Below are 20,575 nucleotides of genomic sequence, written 5' to 3' on the forward strand. Positions count from 1 at the left end.
CCTCAAAGAATGGAGTGTGACGAAATACTCCCCACTTGTGCAGCTCCAACAACACCCAAGAAGCTTGACATCATTCATGATAAAGCAGCCTGTTTGATTATGGACGTACTTCCATTCAGTCTTTATAATACTACACTCAGTAGCTGTAGTGTGTACCAGTTACAAGATGCACTACAGAAATTCACCAAAGCTCCTCAAACTGCATTTTCCACTACTGTCTAAAAAGACAAGAGCAGCAGATACATGGGAATGCCAGTAGCTGAAAGTTTCCCACCAAGCTATTCCACTATTCGATTATCATCTATACATTTATGGTCATTGGATAAATATATGGATGATAATGGAATAATGTAGGTTAGATGGGCTTCAGATTGGTATCACAGGTCAGCGCAACGTCGATGGCTGAAGGGCCTGCACTGTGCTGCATTGTTCTATGTTCTAAGCCTGACTTGGAAATATACCACCATTCTTTCAGGGTTATTTCCCATAGAATCATAGAGATGTACAGCTCGGAAACAGGCCCTTCAGTCCAACTAGTCTATGCCGACCAGATATCCTAAATTAGCCTTGTCCCATTTGTCAGCACGTGACCCATATCCCTCTAAACCTTTCCAACCATATACCCATCAGATGCCTTTTAAATGTAATTGCACCAGACTCCATGACTTCCTCTGGCAGCTCATTCCATTCAAGTACCACAGACTTTGTGAACATTTGCCCCTTAGGACTTTTTAAATCTTTCCCTTCTCACCCTAAACCTATGCCCTCGTTCTGGACTCCCCCAACCCAAGGAAAAGACCTTGACTATTTATCCTATCCAAGCCCCTCATGATTTTCTCAGCTTCTATAAGGTCACCCTTCAGCCTCCAATGATCCAGGGTATACAGCCCCTGCCTATTCAGCTTCTTCCTACAGCTCAAACCCTACAATCCTACAATCTTTTCTGAACTCTTTCAAGTTTCACAGCATCCTTTCTATAGGAGGGAGAGGAGAATTGCACACAATATTCCAAAAGTCGCCCAATCCCTGTCCTATACAGCCACAACATGACCTCCCAATTCCTATACTTGATGCTCTGACCAATGAAGGAAAGCATACCTAACGCCACCTTCACTATCCTGCAACTCCACTTTGAAAGAACTATGAATCTGCACTCTAAAGTCTCCTTGTTCAGCAACACTCCCCAGGACCTTACCATTAAGTGTATAATCAGTCCTGCCCTGATGTGCTTTTCCAAAACGCAGCACCTTGCATTTATCTCAATTAAACTCCATCTGCTACTCCTCAGCCCATTAGGCCAACTGATCAAGATTGTAATCTGAGACAACATTCTTCGCTGTCCACTATACCTCCAATTTTGGCGTCATCTGCAAACTTACTAACTATATCTTCTATGTTCACATCCAAATCATTTATATAAATGATGAAAAACTGGCGACCCAGCACCGATCCTTGTGGCACACTATTGGTCACAGGCCTCTAGTCTGAAAGACAACTTTCCACCACCATCCTTTGTCTTCTACTTTTGAGCCAGTTCTGTATCCAAAAGGTTAGTTCTCCATGTATTCCATGAGATCTAACCTTGCTAACCAATCTCCCATGGGGAACCTCGTCGAAAGCCTTACTTACGTCCATTTTGATCACGTCCACTGCTGTGCCCTCCTCAATCCTCTTCATTATTTCTGCAAAAACCTTATTCAAGTTAGTGAGACATGATTTCGTACGCACAAAAAAATGTTGACTATCCTTAATCAGTCCTTACCTATCCAGGGAAATGTAAATCCTCCGGATTCAGTCCAACAACTTACCCACCACCGACGTCAGGCCCACCATTCTATAGTTCACCGGCTTTTCCTTACCACCTTTCTTAAATAGTGGCATGACGTTATCCAACCATCAGTCTTTCGCCACCTCACATGTGACTATTGATGATCCAAATATCTCAACAAAGGGCCCAGCAATCACTTCCCTAGTTTCCCACGGAGTTCTAGGATACACCTGATGATGTCCTCCGGATTTATCCACTTTCATCCATTTTAAGACATTCTGCACCATCACCTCTGTAACATGGACATTTTTCAAGATGTCACCATCTATTTCCTCACATTCTATATCTTCCATGTCCTTCTCCACAATAAACACTGATGCAAGATATTCATTTAGTATCTCCTCCATCTCCTGCTGATTTTGAGGGGTGCTATTCTCTTCCTAGTTACCTTTTTGTCCTTAATTTATTTGTAAAAACCCTATGGATTATCCTTAACCCTCTTTGCCAAAGCTATCTTATGCACCCTTTTTGCCTTCCTGATTTCCCTCGTAAGTATACTCCTACTGCCTTAATACTTTTCTAAGAATTCAGTAGATCTCTGCTTTTGATACCTGACATTTGCTGCTTTCTTTTTCATGACCAAAACCTCAATTTCTTTAATCATTAGCATTCTCTAGACCTACCAGCCTGCCTTTCACCCCAAAAGGAACATATTGTCTCTGCACTCTCATCATATCATTTGTGAAGGCCTCCCATTTCCAGCCAACCCTCTACCTGTGAGTAATCCAGATATTACTAGCCTCGACAACTTCCTTTTTAAATTATTTTACGCACAAAAAGTGATAAATGTTTGGAACTCTGATCCACAAATGGCAGTGGATGCTAGATCATTTTAATTTCAAATCTAAGATAGATAAAGTTTTGTTAAGCAAATATATTCAGGGATATAGGCCAAAGGGGTGTGGAGTTAGGTCCCAGATCTCAATGAATGGCGAAACAGACTCCAGGGGATGAATGGCCACCAACTGTTTCTGTGTTCCTGTCATACTGTGTCAAAATCCTGGAACTTCTGACCACTTTCTCCCACATTCCTTAAAAGATTTTTTTAAAGTAAATATGAAGACATTACAGAGGGTGCAGAAATTATTCTAAGAAAAATTCAATTAACTTTTTGTGTACTATTTTTGTCATAATTTGTCCCTAAATGCACTGCCTCAGAAAATCATGAATTAGATTCATGGAGCGTAGAACAGTTGTGCCAAGCATCTATCTTAACCTAAGATCAACCTAACCTACGCACCCCTCAATTTACTGCCTTCCAATGTGCTTGTCCAGTAGTCACTTAAATGTCGTTAATGTCTCTGACTCAACTACCACCACCGGCAGTACATTCTATGCATCTGCCAATCTCTTTGCAAAGAACCTACCTCTGACACCTCCCCTAAACCTTCCTCCAATCACCTTAAAATCATGTCCACTCATGACAGCCATTTCTGCTGTGGGGAAAAGTCTCTGGCTATCTACTCAAATTATGCCTCTTATTACCTTGTTACACCTCTATCAAGTCACCTCTCTTCTTTCCTCTCTCCAGCGTGAAAAGCCCAAGCTCAGTCAACCTCTTTTCATAAGAAAGCCCTCCAAACCAGGCAGCAGCCTGGTAAATCTCCTCTGCACCCTGTCATTTACATCCTTCCTGTAATGTGGCAACCAGAACTGGATACAATATTCCAAGTGTGGTCTAACCAGGGTTCTATAGAGCTTCAACAAAACTTCACAGCTCTTAAACTCAATCCCCTGTTAATGAAAGCCAAAGCACCATACCTTTTAACAGCCCTATCAACTTGGGTGGCAACTTTGAGGGATCTGTGTACATGGCCTTCAATATCCTGCTGTTCGCCATACTGCCAAGAATCCTGTCTTTAACCCTGTATTCAGCATTCAAATTCGATCGTCCAAAAGAAATCACTTCGTATTTATCCAGGTTGATCTCCATCTGCTACTTCTCAGCCCAGCTCTGCCTCTTGTCAATGTCTTGCTGTACCCTGAAACAGCGCTCTCGACACTGTTTACAACACCACGGGCCTTTGTGATATCGGCAAACTTACTAAGCCACCCTTCCACTTCTTCATTTATAAAAACTACAAAGAGCAGAGACCCAAGAACAGATCCCTGTGGGACACCACTGGTCACTGACCTCCAGGTGGAATACTTACCATCCACTACCACTCGCTGACTTTCGGTCAGCCAATTCCATATCCAAACAGCCAAGTTTTCCCTGTATCCCATACCTCCTAACGTTCTGATAGGGCCTACTATGAGGGCCTATCAGATGCCTTATCAAATGCCTTACTGAAATCCACATACACTACGTCCACTGCTCGACCTTCGTCAACTTGTCTCGCCATATCCTCAAAGAACTCAATAAGCCCTGTGAGGCATGACTATCCCCCTCAAAGCCATGCTGACTATCAATATTCAAACTATGTTTTTCCAAATAGTCATAAATCCTACCTCTCCAAATCCTTTCCAGTACCTTGCTTACCACGGACATAAGACATAGGATTTCCCTATTCCCTCTCTTGAACAGAGGAACAACATTAATCTCCTTCAAACATCTGGTACTACTCCCTTGGAGAGTGAGGATGCAAAGATCATCACCAGAGGTGCAGCAACCTCATTCCTTGCTTCCTGTAGCAATCTTGGATATAACTGGTCTGGCCCTGGGGACATATCTATCTTGATGCTTCCCAGTATTTCCAGCACATCCACATCCTTAATATCAATTTGTTCAAGCCTATTAACAAGGTCCCACTCTCTCGTGAATACTGAAGCAAAAAACTTATTTAGGGCCTCCCCTACTTCTTCAGACGCCAGGCACAAGGTCCCTCACTATCCCTGATTGGCCCTACCCTCTCTCTCTGCTCATTCTCTTCTTCCTCACATATGTGTAGAACGGCTTTGGCTTTTCCCTAATCCTTCTCACCAAGGCTTTTTCATGCCCCCTCCTCGCTCTCATTTTTTGAATTCCTACCTAGCTACCCTCTCAGCTTCTAAATCCTCTCATCGTCTAAAGTGATCGAGTCATACAACATGGAGACAGGCCCTTTGGCCCAAACTGGTCCATGCTGACCAAAAATGTCTGTCCACGCCAAACTCATTTTCCTGCACTTGGCCCATATCCTTTTAATTCTTTCCCCTGTCCATGTATTTGCCCAAATGCCTCAACCACTTCTGCTGGCAGCTCATTCTACATGAGTACCATCTTCTGTGTAAAAAAATGGGCCCCTCAGGTTCCCTTTTATTCTTTTCCCTCTAACCTTAAACTGATGCCCTCTAGTCCTTGATTCCTCAACCCTGGGAAATAGACAGAGTGCATTCACCCTATCCATGCCTCTAATGGTCTTATCCGGCTCTTTAACGTCTCCCCTCAGTTTCCTATTCTCTAAAGAAGAATGTCTTAGCTTGTCTGAGCTCTCCCAATAACTCAGACCCTTGCATCCAGGCAACATCCTTGTAAATTTCTTCTTCCCTGTTTCCAGTTTAATAACATCCTTCCTATAACAAGGTGACCAAAACTGAACACTAATGCTCCATGTGTGGCCTCAGCAATGTCCTATATAACTGCATCGTAACTTCCCAACATGTATACACTGTGCCCTGCCTGATGAAAGCCAGTGTGCCAAAAGCATTCTTCACTGCTCTGTCTACCTGTGACTCCACTTTCAGAGAACTGTGCACCTGAATTCCTAAGGTCCCTCTGTTCCACTACACTTCTTAAGGCCCTACCATTCACCATGAAACTCCTACCTGATTTGATTTTCCAAAATGCAAGACCTCATACAAACTCCATTTACCATTTCTCAGCCCACCTCCCCAGTTGATCAAGGTCCTGCTGCAATTTCTGAGAACCTTCCTCGCTGTCCACGATACTGCCTATTTTAGTGTCATCTGCAAACTTACTAATCATGCCTTGTACATTCTCATCCAAGTCATTGGTATGGATAACAAACAGCAATGGGCCCAGCATTGGGCCCTGAGGCACTACACTAGTCACAGATCTCCAGTCCGACAAGCATCCTTCTACTTTACTCTCCGTTTCTTACCATCAAGCCAATTGTGTATCCAATTTGCCAGCTTGCCCTGGATTTCATGCAGTCTCACCCTCCAGAGCAGCCTAACTTGTGGAAAATTATCCAAGGCCTTATTGCAATCCACATAGACTACATCTGCCAATCTCCCCTCCTGGTCACTTCATCAAAGAACAAATTTGAGAGCCATGATCTCCCACTCACAAAGCTATACTGATCATTGTTGTTCAAAGATAACTATTTCCACTGCTAATTTCAGGTAGTGGTCTAACACAACCAATGAAGACTCTGCTAAATATTTCTTTGAAATGTGGTATTGGGATTAAGGGCACTAGTTTTAATTGATGATTGGCAGTTCCTTCCTATCCATGTTTGAATGTATGGAAAGTCTGGGAAAATTTTACACTTTCTATATGTAATCTCATCAAATCAAAATGTTTTGGTATTTTAGCCTGTGTTTTTCTAATACATAAGCGACCTATCATTTGAATTTCATAAACATTTGGAAAGGCAAGGACTGATTAAACAACATGGCTTTGTTTGTGGTAAATCATGTCTCACAAACTTGATTGAGTTTTATGAAGAATTAACAAAGAGGATTGATGAGGGGAGAGTGGTAGTTGTGATCTATATGGACTTCAGTAAGGCATTCAAAAAGACTCCCCATGGGAGACTGGTTAGTAACGTTAAATCTCATGGAAAATGCAGGAAGAACTAGCCACTTGGATACAGGACTGGCTCGTTGGTATAAGACAGAGGGTGGTGGTAGAGCGTTGCTTTTCAGACTGGAGGCCCATGACTAGTGGAGTTCTGCAAGAATTGGTGCTGGGTCAACTACTTTTTGTTATTTATATAAATGACTTGGATGTAAGCATAAGAGATATAGTTAGTAAGTTTGCTGATGACACCAAAATTGGAGGTCCAGTGGACAGCAAAGAGGGTTACCTCAGAGTACAACAGGATCTTGATCAGATGGGCCAATGAGCTGAGAAATGGCAGATGGAGTTTAATTTAGATAAATATGAGGTGCTGCATTTTGGGAAAGCAAACTTTAACAGGACCTATACAGTTAATGGTAAGGTCCTACCTAGGGAGTGTTGCTGAACAAAGAGATCTTGGAGTGCAGGTTCATAGCTCCTTGAAAGTGGAGTCGCAGTTAGATAGGATAGCAACAAAGACCTTTGGTATGCTTTTCTTTATTGGTCAGAGTATTGAGTACAGGAATTGGGAGGTCATGTTGTGGCTGTACAAAACATTGGTTAGGCCAATGTTGAAATATTGCTTGCAGTTCTGGTCTCCTTCCTATTGGAAAAATGTTGTGAAACCTGAAAGGGGTTCAGACAAGATTTTGCCAGGGTTGGAGGATTTGAGCTATAGGGACCCTGGAGCATCGGAGGCTGAGGGGTGACCTGATCGAGGTTTATAAAATTATGAGGGGCATGGATAGGGTAAATAAACAAAGTCTTTTCCCTGGGATGGGGGAGTCCAGAACTAGAAGGCATAGGTTTAGGGTGAGAGGGGAAAGATATAAAAGAGACCTAAGGGGCAACCTTTTACACAAAGAATGGTATGTGTATGGAATGAGCTGTCAAAGGAAGTGGTGGAGGCTGGTACAATTGCAACATTTAAAAGGCATCTGGCTGGGTATATGAATAGGAAGGGTTTGGAGAGATATGGGCCGGGTGCCGGCAAGTGGGACTAGATTAGGTTGGGATATCTGGGCAGCATGGACAGGTTGGACTGAAGGGTCTGTTTCTGTGCTGTACATCTCTATGAGTATGACTTATAATATTGCATTACGATACGCAGATGAAACTAAAGGTAAAGTTGCCATAGTCCCAGAAGTCCATAGTACTGCTCTCTGATTAGAATGATGCAACTGATGGTGAGTTTGCCCTGAGTGTCATCACACCTCAGCCTAGGGGCAAAGTTGAGAATTGGAACCTTCATGGTAACCTTAGCCATTACAAAACATTAACCTGTGCTATTAGTGTCTCCCTGCATTGGAAACTAACTGAGCTAACCGATCCCAGATTCACAACAGACGATTTCTCATTGGCTGTTATTTGAGGCAGTCTCCATTACTTCATGAACACTTTCTCTTTTAATTAATTACACTCGAGTATGAATTCTGATTCAAATTCTGAGTGAGCTGTTTGATATAGCTCTCTCAACTCAATCATTCTGTAGCATTTCTATCGAAGAAGATGGGTTAAACATGTCAGCCTCATTCTCTTTATCATCTTTTTATCTTAAGTTTTCGAAAATACTGTCATCTTAGAATCCCTACAGTGTAGAAACAGGCCATTTGACCCAAATACTGCTGAAAATGTGTTGTTGAAAAAGTGCAACAGGTCAGGCAGCATCCAAGGAGCAGGAGAATCGTCGTTTCGGGCATGAGCCCTTCTTCAGGAATCTCTAGGAGAAAGTGAGGACTGCAGATGCTGGAGATCAGAGCTGAAAATGTGTTAGGGCTCATGTCCGAAACATCGATTCTCCTGCCCCTTGGATGCTGCCTGACCTGCTGCGCTTTTCCAGCAACACATTTTCAGCATCTGCAGTCCTCACTTTCTTCTATTTGACCCAAATAGCCGACCCTGCAATGAGTATCCTACTCAGACCCATTCCTCTATCCTATGGCTCTGCAGTTCCCCTGACTAATGCACCTAGCCTGCACATTCCTGAACATTATGGGCAATTTATCATGGCCAGTTCACCTAACCCACACATATTTGGACTGTAGAAGGAAACCAAAGCATCCGGAGGAGACCCATGCAGACATGGGGAGAATGTGCAAACTCCACACAGGCGGTTGCCCAAGGCTGGAATCAAACCTAGGTCCCTGGCTCTGTGAGGCAACAGTGCTAACCACTGAGCAACCATGCCACCCCTGTCAGATAACTGAATTTTTGCATCCTGTCAAGTTTGCGTAGATTCCTCCTCTTTGTGTCTAATTCTGAGTTTGAGATCTAGTTACAACATAGGCAGGAATTAACCCAGGACATTTCCTGTAGAATCTCAGTTTCTTTAACTTCCAATCGTTGGTCCAATGCCCTTGTGAGGTCAATACTTTTGAACCAGCCAGATCATTCCCTAAGATAATATCAATTCTTTTTGCAAGGATTTGTTGCATTAGTCCAATTATAACTTCTCCATTGTCAAAGTCACTCTTTAATTCAACTCTACATAATGGGGCCTGTTTATAACTTCAGGGTAGATTAATTATTCTCAATAATTTTTATTTTCATTCTTCATTTAGACCTTGTGGATGACAGTTATGTCATTAGCCAGCGTCAATGACTAACCTCATCCAGTATCTTTCTTCTTCTACCTCCTTGATTAGAAGAGCAAGGAAATATCTCTCCCTTTGATGTAAAATATTCAGAATCTGCTGTAGTGGAGTCAGTAATCATGAGTGAATTTTCTTGAATATCCCGAGCCATGTCCCTTTTCTTTGTAGGTTCCGAGAGAACATGCTCTATCTGAAATACTGTTATGCTTTTCATATATATTGGCTTTTCTGGCTCACCCTTTTCCAAAGATTCCTTAAACGTTGCTACTACTACAATAAAGCTGCTATTTGCTTTCCTTCCCAAATAGATCATCTAACACAACTGCAGATTGAATTCCATTTGTTGTTTATTCCTGCTTTCTTTCTTACAGCCAACCACTGAGCCAAAGTTTAGATTGTCTGAAACTGCCAACCATCCACCTTGTTGATATTCTAAATACTGTACACTCAATCATTAATTTATCCCATAAAAAGCAATATTAATTCCCGCAGAACCCCACTGAAAACCGCTTTTCAGTGACAAAACACCAGTCAACCATTACCTTTCACTTCCTGCCTCTGAGCTAAACTTGTCACATTTTTAGGAGTTCAAGAGCATCCATTTTTCTCAACAGCCTTGTTTGCCAGTATTGTAGATTGGTGCTTTATATTTAACTGGAAACATTGATAAAAGCCTTTAGTACTGACAATATCCTGTCTGACTTCAACTCCACAGAAAACTCGTGGATGCTGCAGTTGTGGCAAAGGACACAGTGGTCTGCTGCTTTCAGAATGAGACCAGAGATTGGGACCTGCATGTGTGGAGAGCCTGGGGATCCAGAGAATTCAAGCTATTCTATCAGTCGTACGAAGAGTTGGCAAGAATGGAAGTCAGCATGCGCAGGCGAAAGTAGCTATTGTGAATACAATTCACTTCCTCTGGGTGCATAACCCTCACTGAGGAGGCAAGTTGCAGAACAGAGCATAGTTCATTTAACAGGAAAATGATTGAGTCTACAAAGCTGACTATGTCTTCCTCATGAACTTAACCAATGCAAGCTTGATGCACAGTACAGGAAAAAAAGAACTGAGGGCAAATGCTCATATGTGATTATAGAAAAGGATGGATATCACTTCACCTTCTGTTGCACAGAATGGGATTTCATTCAAGTTTCACATTTGGATTCCAATCTCAGTATCTTGCTAATTACTCTCATTGACACTCAACTATTTCTCTATCCTTAGAACTGTAAATTTAGATATCTACAAAGAGTTTAAATGGGAAGAATATATTTATTATGCATTAAATGCAGAAGTTACATAGTGAGCAATGGAAGTTCTGGACCTTTGAGAGAGTCAGTTGCAGCTTTCAGAAACCTTGTGGGGTAGTGATAGAACATAGGATTTCTTCATATTTTTATCTTAAAGAAATTGTTTTATCTTTTACTGTATGCAAATTTTCTTAGGTTAAACCAAGAAATATCATGTACAGGGTCAAATTTGAGGATGAGTGGTCCTGTTGATATTGAACATGAAATTGGATTAGAAAATTCAACCATGAAAAAGACCAAGAAAAGTTTGGGCCACAAAGGGATCTTTAGTTTGTGCATGGTTAACAGTCTCATCTAGAGTTAGGGATAGGAAAATAACTACTGAGGCTTTTTGAAACCTAACAACAGTGTTACTAGTTAAATCTGGTTAGAGATTGTTTACTGTTGGTTTTCTCTTCAATTGTTATATCACTGGACTAACAATTCAGAGACCAAGGAAAATGTTTTGGGAGCATGGGTTCAAATCCCACCATGGCAGATGATGAAGTTTGAATTCAAACAAATCTGGAATGAACAGCAGATCCAATTGTCGAGGAGAAAGTGAGATGCTGGAGATCAGAGTTGAAAATGTGTTGCTGGAAAAGCGCAGCAGGTCAGGCAGCATCCAAAGTGCAGGAGAATCGACGTTTCGGGCATGAGCCCTTCTTCAGGAATGGGCTTCTTCATGAGCCCATTTTCAGATTCAATTGTAGCCATGATGTGGAGGTGCCTATGTTGGACTGGTGAAGACAAAGTCAGAAGTCTCTCACAATACCAGGTTATAGTCAACAGCTTTATTTGAAATCACAAGCTATCAGACCACTGCTTCGTTGTCAAGTAAAGGACTTCACCTGATGACAGAGCAGCACTCCAAAAGCTTGTGATTTCATATAAGCCTGTTAGACTATAACCTGGTATCATGTGACTTCTGACCAGGTCTGATGGTGGTCATGTAAACTGTTACAAAAGCTCATCTGGTTCATTAATGTCCTTTAGGGAGGGAAATCTGCCATCCTCACCTGGTCTGGCTACCATGTGTCTCCAGACACACAGTAATGTGGTTTACTCTTAACTGTCCTCTGGGCAATTAGCAATGGAAAATAAATGCTGGCCTACCCAGTGATGCCCACATCCAATGAAAGAATAAGTGAAAACACCACAAGATTTAATGTTTTAAAACAAAAACACAAACTTCATTCTATTTAAAAGAATTAAAACAAGCAGATTTAACACAAGTTAAACCTATGTTTACTTCAAATTGCTCCTTTTCACTATAAAACACATCCAAACTGTTATTTGCCTCTGTGAGCTCTCCAAATGTATGCCACAGTCCTCTAGAATTAATTTTAATTTTCCTCAGTTCCAGCTATTTTCTGAGGTTCTTTGTTTAATGCCTCTTGACTGTAGGCAACTCCGTCCCCTATACTGGTTGCATTTTCAGTACTTCTGAGCTAACTTTGCTGATTTCTTTCTTTACAACAAAGTTCCATTAGGATGACTTTACTAGTTTGAACCTGTGCAATCTTAGAGCTTTTTTTTCCCTCAGAGTTCCCGTTTCCTCTGCTTACTCTGCAGGCTTAAATAACTGTAACTTATTTTGGCTATCTTCTTTCAGTAAGCTACTGGAGGGTCAGTGGGTTAACTCTGAGGGAGTGCTTACTGTTAGAGCATGAATACTGAGGGAGTGCTACACTGTCAGAGGGTCGGTAATAAAGGAACACTGAACAGTGAAGGATCAGTACTGAGGGGGCACTGCACTGTTGGATGGGCATGTTCTGAGGGAGCATAGCTCAGGGACGGATGGTATGGAGGGAGTACTGTACTGTTATGGAGAGTCAGTGCTGAGGAAAGAGGAGGGAGAAATGCACTGTTGAAGGAGAGCTGCATTGTTAGAGAGGTGATACTGAAGAAACGTGGCAATGTTGAGGGGCAGTACTGAGGATCTTTGCACTTTTGGAGAGAAGGTATTGAGAGAGTGCTGCATGGTCAGAAGGGAAGCATTGGATACGTTGTGTCACAGGTAGTATCTTCAAAATGATAAGTGGAATTCAGTCCCCAGTGAGAAAGGAGGACTCTAGGAAGTGGATAAACCATCATAGTTGACCAAGGAAGTTAAGGATCAAATCATTTGGAAAGGAAAAGGTATACAATGTGGTGAAAAACCAGAGGATTGGGAGAGTTTTTAAAGCCAACAAGATATCCAAGAAAAATAAAGAGAGAGAAGATAAACAATTAGGATAAACAAGCAAATAATTAAAGAACAGACAGTAAAAATATAAAGATTAATAAAAAAAAGCTGTACTGAACACAGGCTCCTCAGGCAATGAGCCTTGGGAAATAATAACAGAGAAGCACAAAATGGCAGAAGAGTTGAATAAATAATTTGCATCAACCTTCATAATAAAGGACATTAATGACATTCCCAAAATACTAAACAAAGTAATCAAAAGATGGGGAAAGAATAAATCCAGTATTTTTATCACAAGAGAAATATGCAAGACTAATGGAGCTAAAGACAAATATGTCCTCTAGACCTAAGTAGTAACATCCCATGTTACTCAAAGAAGTAGCTACAGAATTAGATGTGCTGGTAGTAATAGAACATAGAACATAGAAAAATACAGCGCAGTACAGGCCCTTCGGCCCTCGATGTTGCGCTGATTCAAGCCCACCTAACCTACACTAGCACACTATCCTCCATATGCCTATCCAATGCCCGTTTAAATGCCCATAAAGAGGGAGAGTCCACCACTGTTACTGGCAGGGCATTCCATGAACTCACGACTCGCTGAGGAAAGAATCTGGAAAATTCCCAGAGGACAGAAAAACTGCCCAAATAACTTCCTCATTCAAAAATTGGTGGATAAGAAAATGAAGTAACAATAGGCCAGTTAGCTTAACATCTCTAAGGAAGATGTTAAAGTACAGTAGAAATGATGTAGTAGAGAGCATTTAGAAATGCATAATAGGATCAAGCAATCGAAAGGGTATTCATGCCTAACAGATTTATTACTATTCTTTGAGGAGGTACCAAGCAGGATAGCAAAAGGGAAACCAATAGGTGGAATAAATTAGGATTTCTAAAAGGCATTTGATAAAGCTACTTAATAAGAGCCCATTGTGTTGGGGTAATATATTAATTAGCATCGTTAGAGGACTGGGTAACTAGTAGAAATCAGAGAATTGGGGTAAAGGAACCATTTTCAGGATGGTAATCTATAACTAATAGGCACGGTGGCTCAATGGTTAGCACGACTGCCTCGCAGTGCCAGGAACCTGAGTTCTATACCAGCCTTTGGTGATTGTCTGTATTGAGTTTGCACATTTTTCCTGTATCTGTGAGTTTCCTCCAGGGGCTCCAGTTTCCTCACATAGTCCATAGATGTGCAGGTTTGGTGAATTGGGCATGCCAAATTGTCTCAAAGTGTCCAGGGATATGTAGGCAAGGTGAATGAGCCATGGAAAATGCAAGGTTATAGGAATAGGGTGTGGTGGTGGGTCTGGGTGGGATGCTTTTGGGGACAGTACAAATTACAGTACAGGAGGTGTTGGATGCATTAAAATGTATGATGGTGGGTAAATCTCCTGTTTCTGACGAGATATTTCCAAGAAAACTGCAGGAGGCTAGAGTAGAAATTGTGATGGCCCTGGCTGATATTTTTGAATCATTGTTAGCCAGAGGTGAGGACCCAGAAAACTGGAGGGTACCGAATGGTTTGCCCTTATTCAAGAAGGGCTGCAAAGAAAAGCCTGGAAACTATAAACCAGTAAAGCTTAATATCTGTGGTGGGTAAGTTACTTGAGAAGATCTGAGGGATAAAATATACATGCATTTTTGATTAGGAGTAGTCACCATGGCATTGTGAGTAGGAGATAATGCCTCTCAAATTTAGAGATGAAATGACTCGGAAGGTTGATGAGGTCAGGGCGGGAGATGTACTCTATGTGAATTTCTGTAAGGCCTTTCATAAGGTTCCATTTGGTATGCTGTTCTGGAAGGTTAGATCTCATGGAATCCAGGGGGAGTAGGCAAATTGGATAAACAATTGGTTTGATGGTAGAAAGCAGAGGGTAATAGTGGAAGGGTACTTGTTGGACTGGAGGTCTGTGACTAGTGGATTGTCTCGGGACAGTGCTCAGCCCATTGCTGTTTGTTATCTTCATCAATGATTTGGATGAGAATGTACAAGGCATGATTAGTAAGTTTGCTGATGACACTAAAGTAGGTGGTATTGTAGACATTGAGGAAGGTTATCAGAAATTGCAGGAGGACCTTGATCAGCTGGGGAAGAGGGCTAAGAAGTGGGCAAATGGAGTTTAATATAGATAAGTCAAAGGTGTTGTATTGTGGGAAGTCAAATCAAGGTGAATGGTAGGGCCTTAAGGAGTGTAATGGAACAGAGGGATCTTGGAGTTCAGGTTCACAGTTCTCTGAAAGTGGAGTCACAGGTAAAGAGGGCAGTGAAGAAGTTTTTTGGTACACTGACCTTCATCAGTCAGAGCATTGAGTATTGAAGTTCGGAGGTTACGTTGCAGGTTTACAGGACATTGGTGAGGCCACACTTGGAGTATTGTAGAACATAGAGTAGAACAGTACAGTGCAGACCCTTTGATTCATCAACCCATCGATATTGTGCCGACCTTTTATCCTACCCTTAAGATCAAACTAACCTACATACCCTTCATTGTACTGTCTTCCATGTGCCGATCCAAGAGTTGCATAAATGTCCCTAATGTATCTGACTCGACCACCACCACTAGTAGCACATTCCACATACCCACCAATCTCTGTGTAAACAACCTAACACTGACATCTCCCCTAAACCTTCCTCTAGTCACCTTAAAATTATGCCCCTTGTGATAGCCATTTCTGCCCCGGGAAAAAGTCTCTGGCTATCCACTCTATATATGTTTTGTACAACTCTATCAAGTCACATCTCATTCTTCTTCGCTCCCATGAGAAAAGTCCTAGATCTCTCTACCTTACATCATAAGACATGCCCTCCAGTCCAGACAGCATCCTGATAAATCTCTTCTGCACCCTCTCTAAAGCTGTAGGACTTTATGACTTGTGTACATTTCCAAAAGGGTACTTAAATGGCAGTAAAGGATTTTTGGCACTGGTGCCTCACAGCTCCAGGGACCCAGGTTCGATTCCAGCCTTGGGAGACTGTTTGTGTGGAGTTTGTATATTCTCCCCTTGTCTGTGTGGGTTTCCTCCAGGTGCTCTGGTTTCCTACCACAGTTCAAAGATGTACAGGTTAGGTGAATTGGTCATGCTGAATTGCCCATGGTATTCAGGGGTGTGTATGTTAGGTGCATTAGTCAGGGGTAAGTAGAGGTTAAAGGAAGAGGTCTAGGTTGATGTGGACTTGTTGGGCTGAAGGGCCTGTTTCCACACTGTAGGGATTCTATTCTATTCTAATGTCTAGAAAACTGCTACAAGAGTCTAATGTTAGATTGAGACATTCCTTTATTGTGTAATTTACATTTCCTGTTGAATTTCCAAATCTGTTGTTGTTCTGGATTTTTCTGCAGTCACTCATAATGGAACAGGATTGTGTGGAAAGCAAGTATGTGGAACAGGTTATGCAGTGAGGAGAGGGGGTGATATTGCTGGCCATTCCAGCAGTATGTTTCCTCTTATGAATTCTATCAAGATATATTTATTGAGCTTTGAATAAACACATTCTTCAAATTTAGCTATTTAAACATGGATATAACTGATACCAGATGTAATTGAATTTGATCAGATATTTCCTGAATGTCAATAAGGCTTCCTTAACACTTATGGTTTTCTGCAGTGAACGGAATGATTTATAGACCATCCCAAGAGATGTAATCTGTTCCCTCAGTTTTAATACAAATGTTCTACTTTTCATGAATAATTCATATTCAGGACCTGAAAGCTTCTTAAAATGAGCATTATTCAGTGGCCAAAAATAAGCTTTTGTCCAATCGGAAATGTAAAATGTAGCTGCTACATTTTGAACATTTACTGTTTAAAATTTGCAAGGACAGTGATTGATCCTTGGAGGGTGGCACATTGGCTCAGTGGTTAGCACGGCTGCCTCACAGCACCAGGGTCCCAGGTTCGCTTTCAGCCTCATCATGTTAGGTGCATTAGTCAGAGGGAAGTGGGTCTGGGTGGGTTACTCTTCAGAGGGTCGGTATGTACTGTTTGGGCAGAAGGGCCTATTTCCACACTGTAAGGGAATCTAATCTAAAAAAATCCAATGTCACTGCATCATATTTACATGGAGCCAAAGTACTGGAGCTAATCTAAACCTTGTGATACTGTGATCATTGTTTCCTAAATACTTCCCTGTTGACACCTGAACCCTTGAATCTCATTCCCCACAACTAGTAATGCCTCCTTCATCCAGAGATGTGGTGATTATGATGTGGAGGTGCTGGTAATGGACTGAGTGGACAATGTCAGAAGCCACTATTCCTGAAGAAGGGTTTATGCCCGAAACGTCGATTGTCCTGCTCCTTGGATGCTGCCTGACCTGCTGCGCTTTTCCAGCAACACATTTTTCAGCTCTGATCTCCAGCATCTGCAGTCCTCACTTTCTCCTAATGTCAGAAGTCACACAACACCAGGTTATTGTCCAACAGGTATATTTGAAATCACAAGCTTTTTGGTGCACAGCCCCTACATCATCTGACAAAAGGCTACATTCTGAATGCTTGTGTTTTAAATAAGCCTGTTGGACAAAAACTTAGTGTTGTGTGACTTCTGTCTTTGTTATGATTGCGCTAATCTTAAAGGACCATTGCTGACTTCTTAAACAAATTGGTGTTATCAGTGACGTTCACTGCTTCAAAGACAGCAGTTAACATTGTTTTTTAAAAATGAATTGTTGTTATCACGTTTTTAAACTATCATTTTAAAATTATTTATCAAACCTGCTTCCGTCATTTTTTTATGTAAAGACTTCAAGTTCCTGACAGTGAAGTGAAGCAATTCTCCTCCTACTAGATCTTCGTCCAATGATATTAAATACATGACCTGCACTTACTCAGCTAATCACCAGCGTGAATTATTTTTCTTAATGAAAACCCCTCATCATCTTATTCTCTATTAGATCATTTCCAGATCATTTCTGTTCTTTGGGAAACAGTCCTCAATTTCTAACCCATATCATAACTGAAGTCCTGCATTCCTAGTTAGATCTTGGGGCAGCACGGTGGCTCAGTGGTTAGCACTGCTGCTTCACAGCTCCAGGGTCCCAGGTTCACTTCCAGCCTCAGGCGACTGTGTGGCGTTTGCACATTCTTCATGTGTCTTCTCCGGGTGCCCCAGTTTCCACCCACAGTCCAAAGATGTACAAGTCAAATGAATTGGCAATGCTAAATTGGCCATAGTGTTAGGTGCATTAGGGGAAGTGGATCTTGGTGGGTTACTCTTCAGAGGGTCGGTGTGGACTGGTTGGGCCAAAGGGCCTGTTTCCACACTGTGGCTAATCTAATCTAATATCAATATTTTCTCAAGCTTTGCAAAGACTTCTGAAGTCCAGTACTATCTGCAATATTGCACCCAAGGCCAAAGCAGTGATTACATTTTGAAGTATGTTTCACTTTTATGTTTGACTTAACTATTTATCACATTAAACATCTCATTTTGTAAACACTTTATATCAAACTGTCCTTGTATGAAAATAAGAATGTTAGAGTGCAGCAAATGGCCCATCTAGTCTGCTCAGCTCCTCAAGAAGGTCAGAACTGATTTGATTTTAGTCTAAACTCTACTTGCCTGTCTGTTGCTTATAATCCTTGCCTTGCCTTTAGTTTAAAGACAGTTAATTAATTGCTGGCATCTCAAATGAATCATTTCAAGCAAACTTGGAGTTAACTACAGTTAAAAGCTAACCTATTTTTATCTCACCAGGTCAGAATTAAGCGTGTCAAGGCTGTTATGGAGCTGGAACTCCAAATCTTTCATTGAAGTAAATGTAACTTGTTTATGTATTCTCCAGTGAAAAGAAATGGAGAGGTGGTAGGAAACTCAAGAATTCCTTGTTAGTAAATACCATATAGCCTAAAGCTAATGAAAGGGCCCTCATAAAATCTTACTTCCAAGAGCAATAGGAATACCAATCAAGAATTAAAGTAAATTCTGGAGCATTGTGGCATGCATTTTGGTTGGTGCAAAGTGACTAAATCTTCAAGACTTCATAAGGTAAGGGTAATCTTGGGAGCTACTCAAAAGTAGCATAAATAGTTATATTGATAATGGTATTTGTTTTGCTTCACTTTTTATATGGAATAAAACTTGTTTTCGTATAAAAACTTGAAATCTTGTGTCATGTTTTTGACAGTAAAACATGAGATTTTTGAACTTTTCTCTAAACATTTGTGGCCTCAACAGTATCATAAAAGTATTCTCACCAATGTGTACTGTTATAACAAACTTTCCTATTGTTATAATTCTTCTGTGTAAAAATCATTCCATTTGCCTTCTTAATCATGTGCATATTAACTTATTGTGATTTAATTCAACTACCTTGAGATCCCTTTGTGCTGCAGCATTCTGCAGTTTTTCACAATTTAAATAATGTTTTGCATTTCTACTCTTCCCAAGGTGGTTAATCCCACATTTTCTCATATTATTCATCAACTGTCAAACTTTTACCTATTTATTTAAGGTGAATTCTCACCTACCTTTAAGCATCACCAACTTTGGCTATGTTATATTCAGCCCCTTCATTCGAGACCATTTCCTCTTTTTTGCTCCCATTTTACTTGGGGTCTCCACAATTCTCAGTGATCATCATTGAAAGAGTAAACCTCTATAAGGTCACCCCTCAGCCTCCAACGCTCCAGGGAAAACAGCCCCAGCCTGTTCAACCTCTCCCTATAGCTCAAATCCTTCAACCCTGGCAACATCCTTGTAAATCTTATCTGAACCCTTTCCAGTTTCACAAAATCTTTCAGATAGGATGGAGACCAGAATTGCACGTAATATTCCAACAGTGGCCTAACCAATGTCCTGTACAGCTGAAACATGATCTCCCAACTCCTGTACTCAATACTCTGATCAATAAAGGAAGGCATACCAAATGCCTTCTTCACTATCCTATCTACCTGCGACTCCACTTTCAAGGAGCTATGAATCTGCACACCAAGGTCTCATTGTTCAGCAGCACTCCCTACGACCTTACCATTAAGTGTAAAGGTCCTGCTAAGATTTGCTTTCCCAAAACGCAGCACCTTGCTTTTATCTAAATTAAACTGCATCTGCCACTTCTCGGCCCATTGACCCACCTGATCAAGATCCCGTTGTAATCTGAGGTAACCTTCTTCGCTGAACACTACACCTCCAATTTTGGTGTCACCTGTAAACTTACTAACTGTACCTCTTATGTTCGTATCCAAATCATATGTAAATGACAAAAAGTAGAGGACCCAGCACCGATCCTTGTGGCACTCCACTGGTCACAGGCCTCCAGTCTGTAAAACAACCCACCACCACCACCCTCTGTCTTCTACCTTTGAGCCAGTTCTGTATCCAAATGGCTAGTTCTCCCTGTATTCAGTGAGATTTAACCTTGCTAATCAGTCTCCCGTGGGGAACCTTGTCGAACACCTTACTGAAGTCCATATAGATCACATCTACCACTCTGCCCTGATCAATTCTCCTTGTTACTTCCTCAAAAAATGCAATCAAGTTTGTGAGACATGATTTCCCACACTCAAAGCCATGTTGACTATCCCTAATCAGTCCTTGCCTTTCGAAATACATGTACATCCTCAGGATTCCCTCCAACAAGTTCCCCACCACTGACGTCAGGCTCACTGGTCTATAATTCCCTGCCTTGTCCTTACCACCCTTCTTAAACAGTGGCACCACGTTATCCGACCTCCATCTTCTGGCACCTCACCTGTGACTATCGGTGATACAAATGCTTTTCTTTTTTTAAAAAAAAGAAAAGCATAGAAAAGACAAGGACAGGGAGCAAGAGATAGACAGAGAGAGAGGGAGACATGATAATGCCCACAGGAGGACAATGCAATGTCACTGTAGCAGTATAGCTGAGGTCCCAGGCTGATGCTCTGGAGCATGGGTTCCAATCCCATCTTACAGTTAGTGGAGCTTAAGATTCAGTCATGGTGATTGCTGCTGCTGGATCAT

The 20,575-nt window shown here is 41.5% G+C and overlaps 1 protein-coding gene across 2 annotated transcripts in view; it reads left to right on the forward strand.

Annotated features, from left to right (window-relative positions):
- lrrk1 (leucine-rich repeat kinase 1) overlaps positions 1-18,687 on the forward strand; it is a 242,398-nt gene extending 223,711 nt beyond the window's left edge. For both annotated transcript variants that reach the window (XM_060853361.1, XM_060853362.1), the window contains one exon: positions 9,864-18,687. In XM_060853361.1, coding sequence (XP_060709344.1) covers positions 9,864-10,041 — 178 coding nt within the window. In that variant the 3' untranslated portion in view covers positions 10,042-18,687. The remainder of the gene's footprint in view (positions 1-9,863) is intronic.
- The last annotated feature ends 1,888 nt before the right edge of the window (positions 18,688-20,575 follow it).

Source organism: Hemiscyllium ocellatum, chromosome 39 (assembly GCF_020745735.1).
Source record: "Hemiscyllium ocellatum isolate sHemOce1 chromosome 39, sHemOce1.pat.X.cur, whole genome shotgun sequence".
NCBI classification, from domain to species: domain Eukaryota; kingdom Metazoa; phylum Chordata; class Chondrichthyes; order Orectolobiformes; family Hemiscylliidae; genus Hemiscyllium; species Hemiscyllium ocellatum.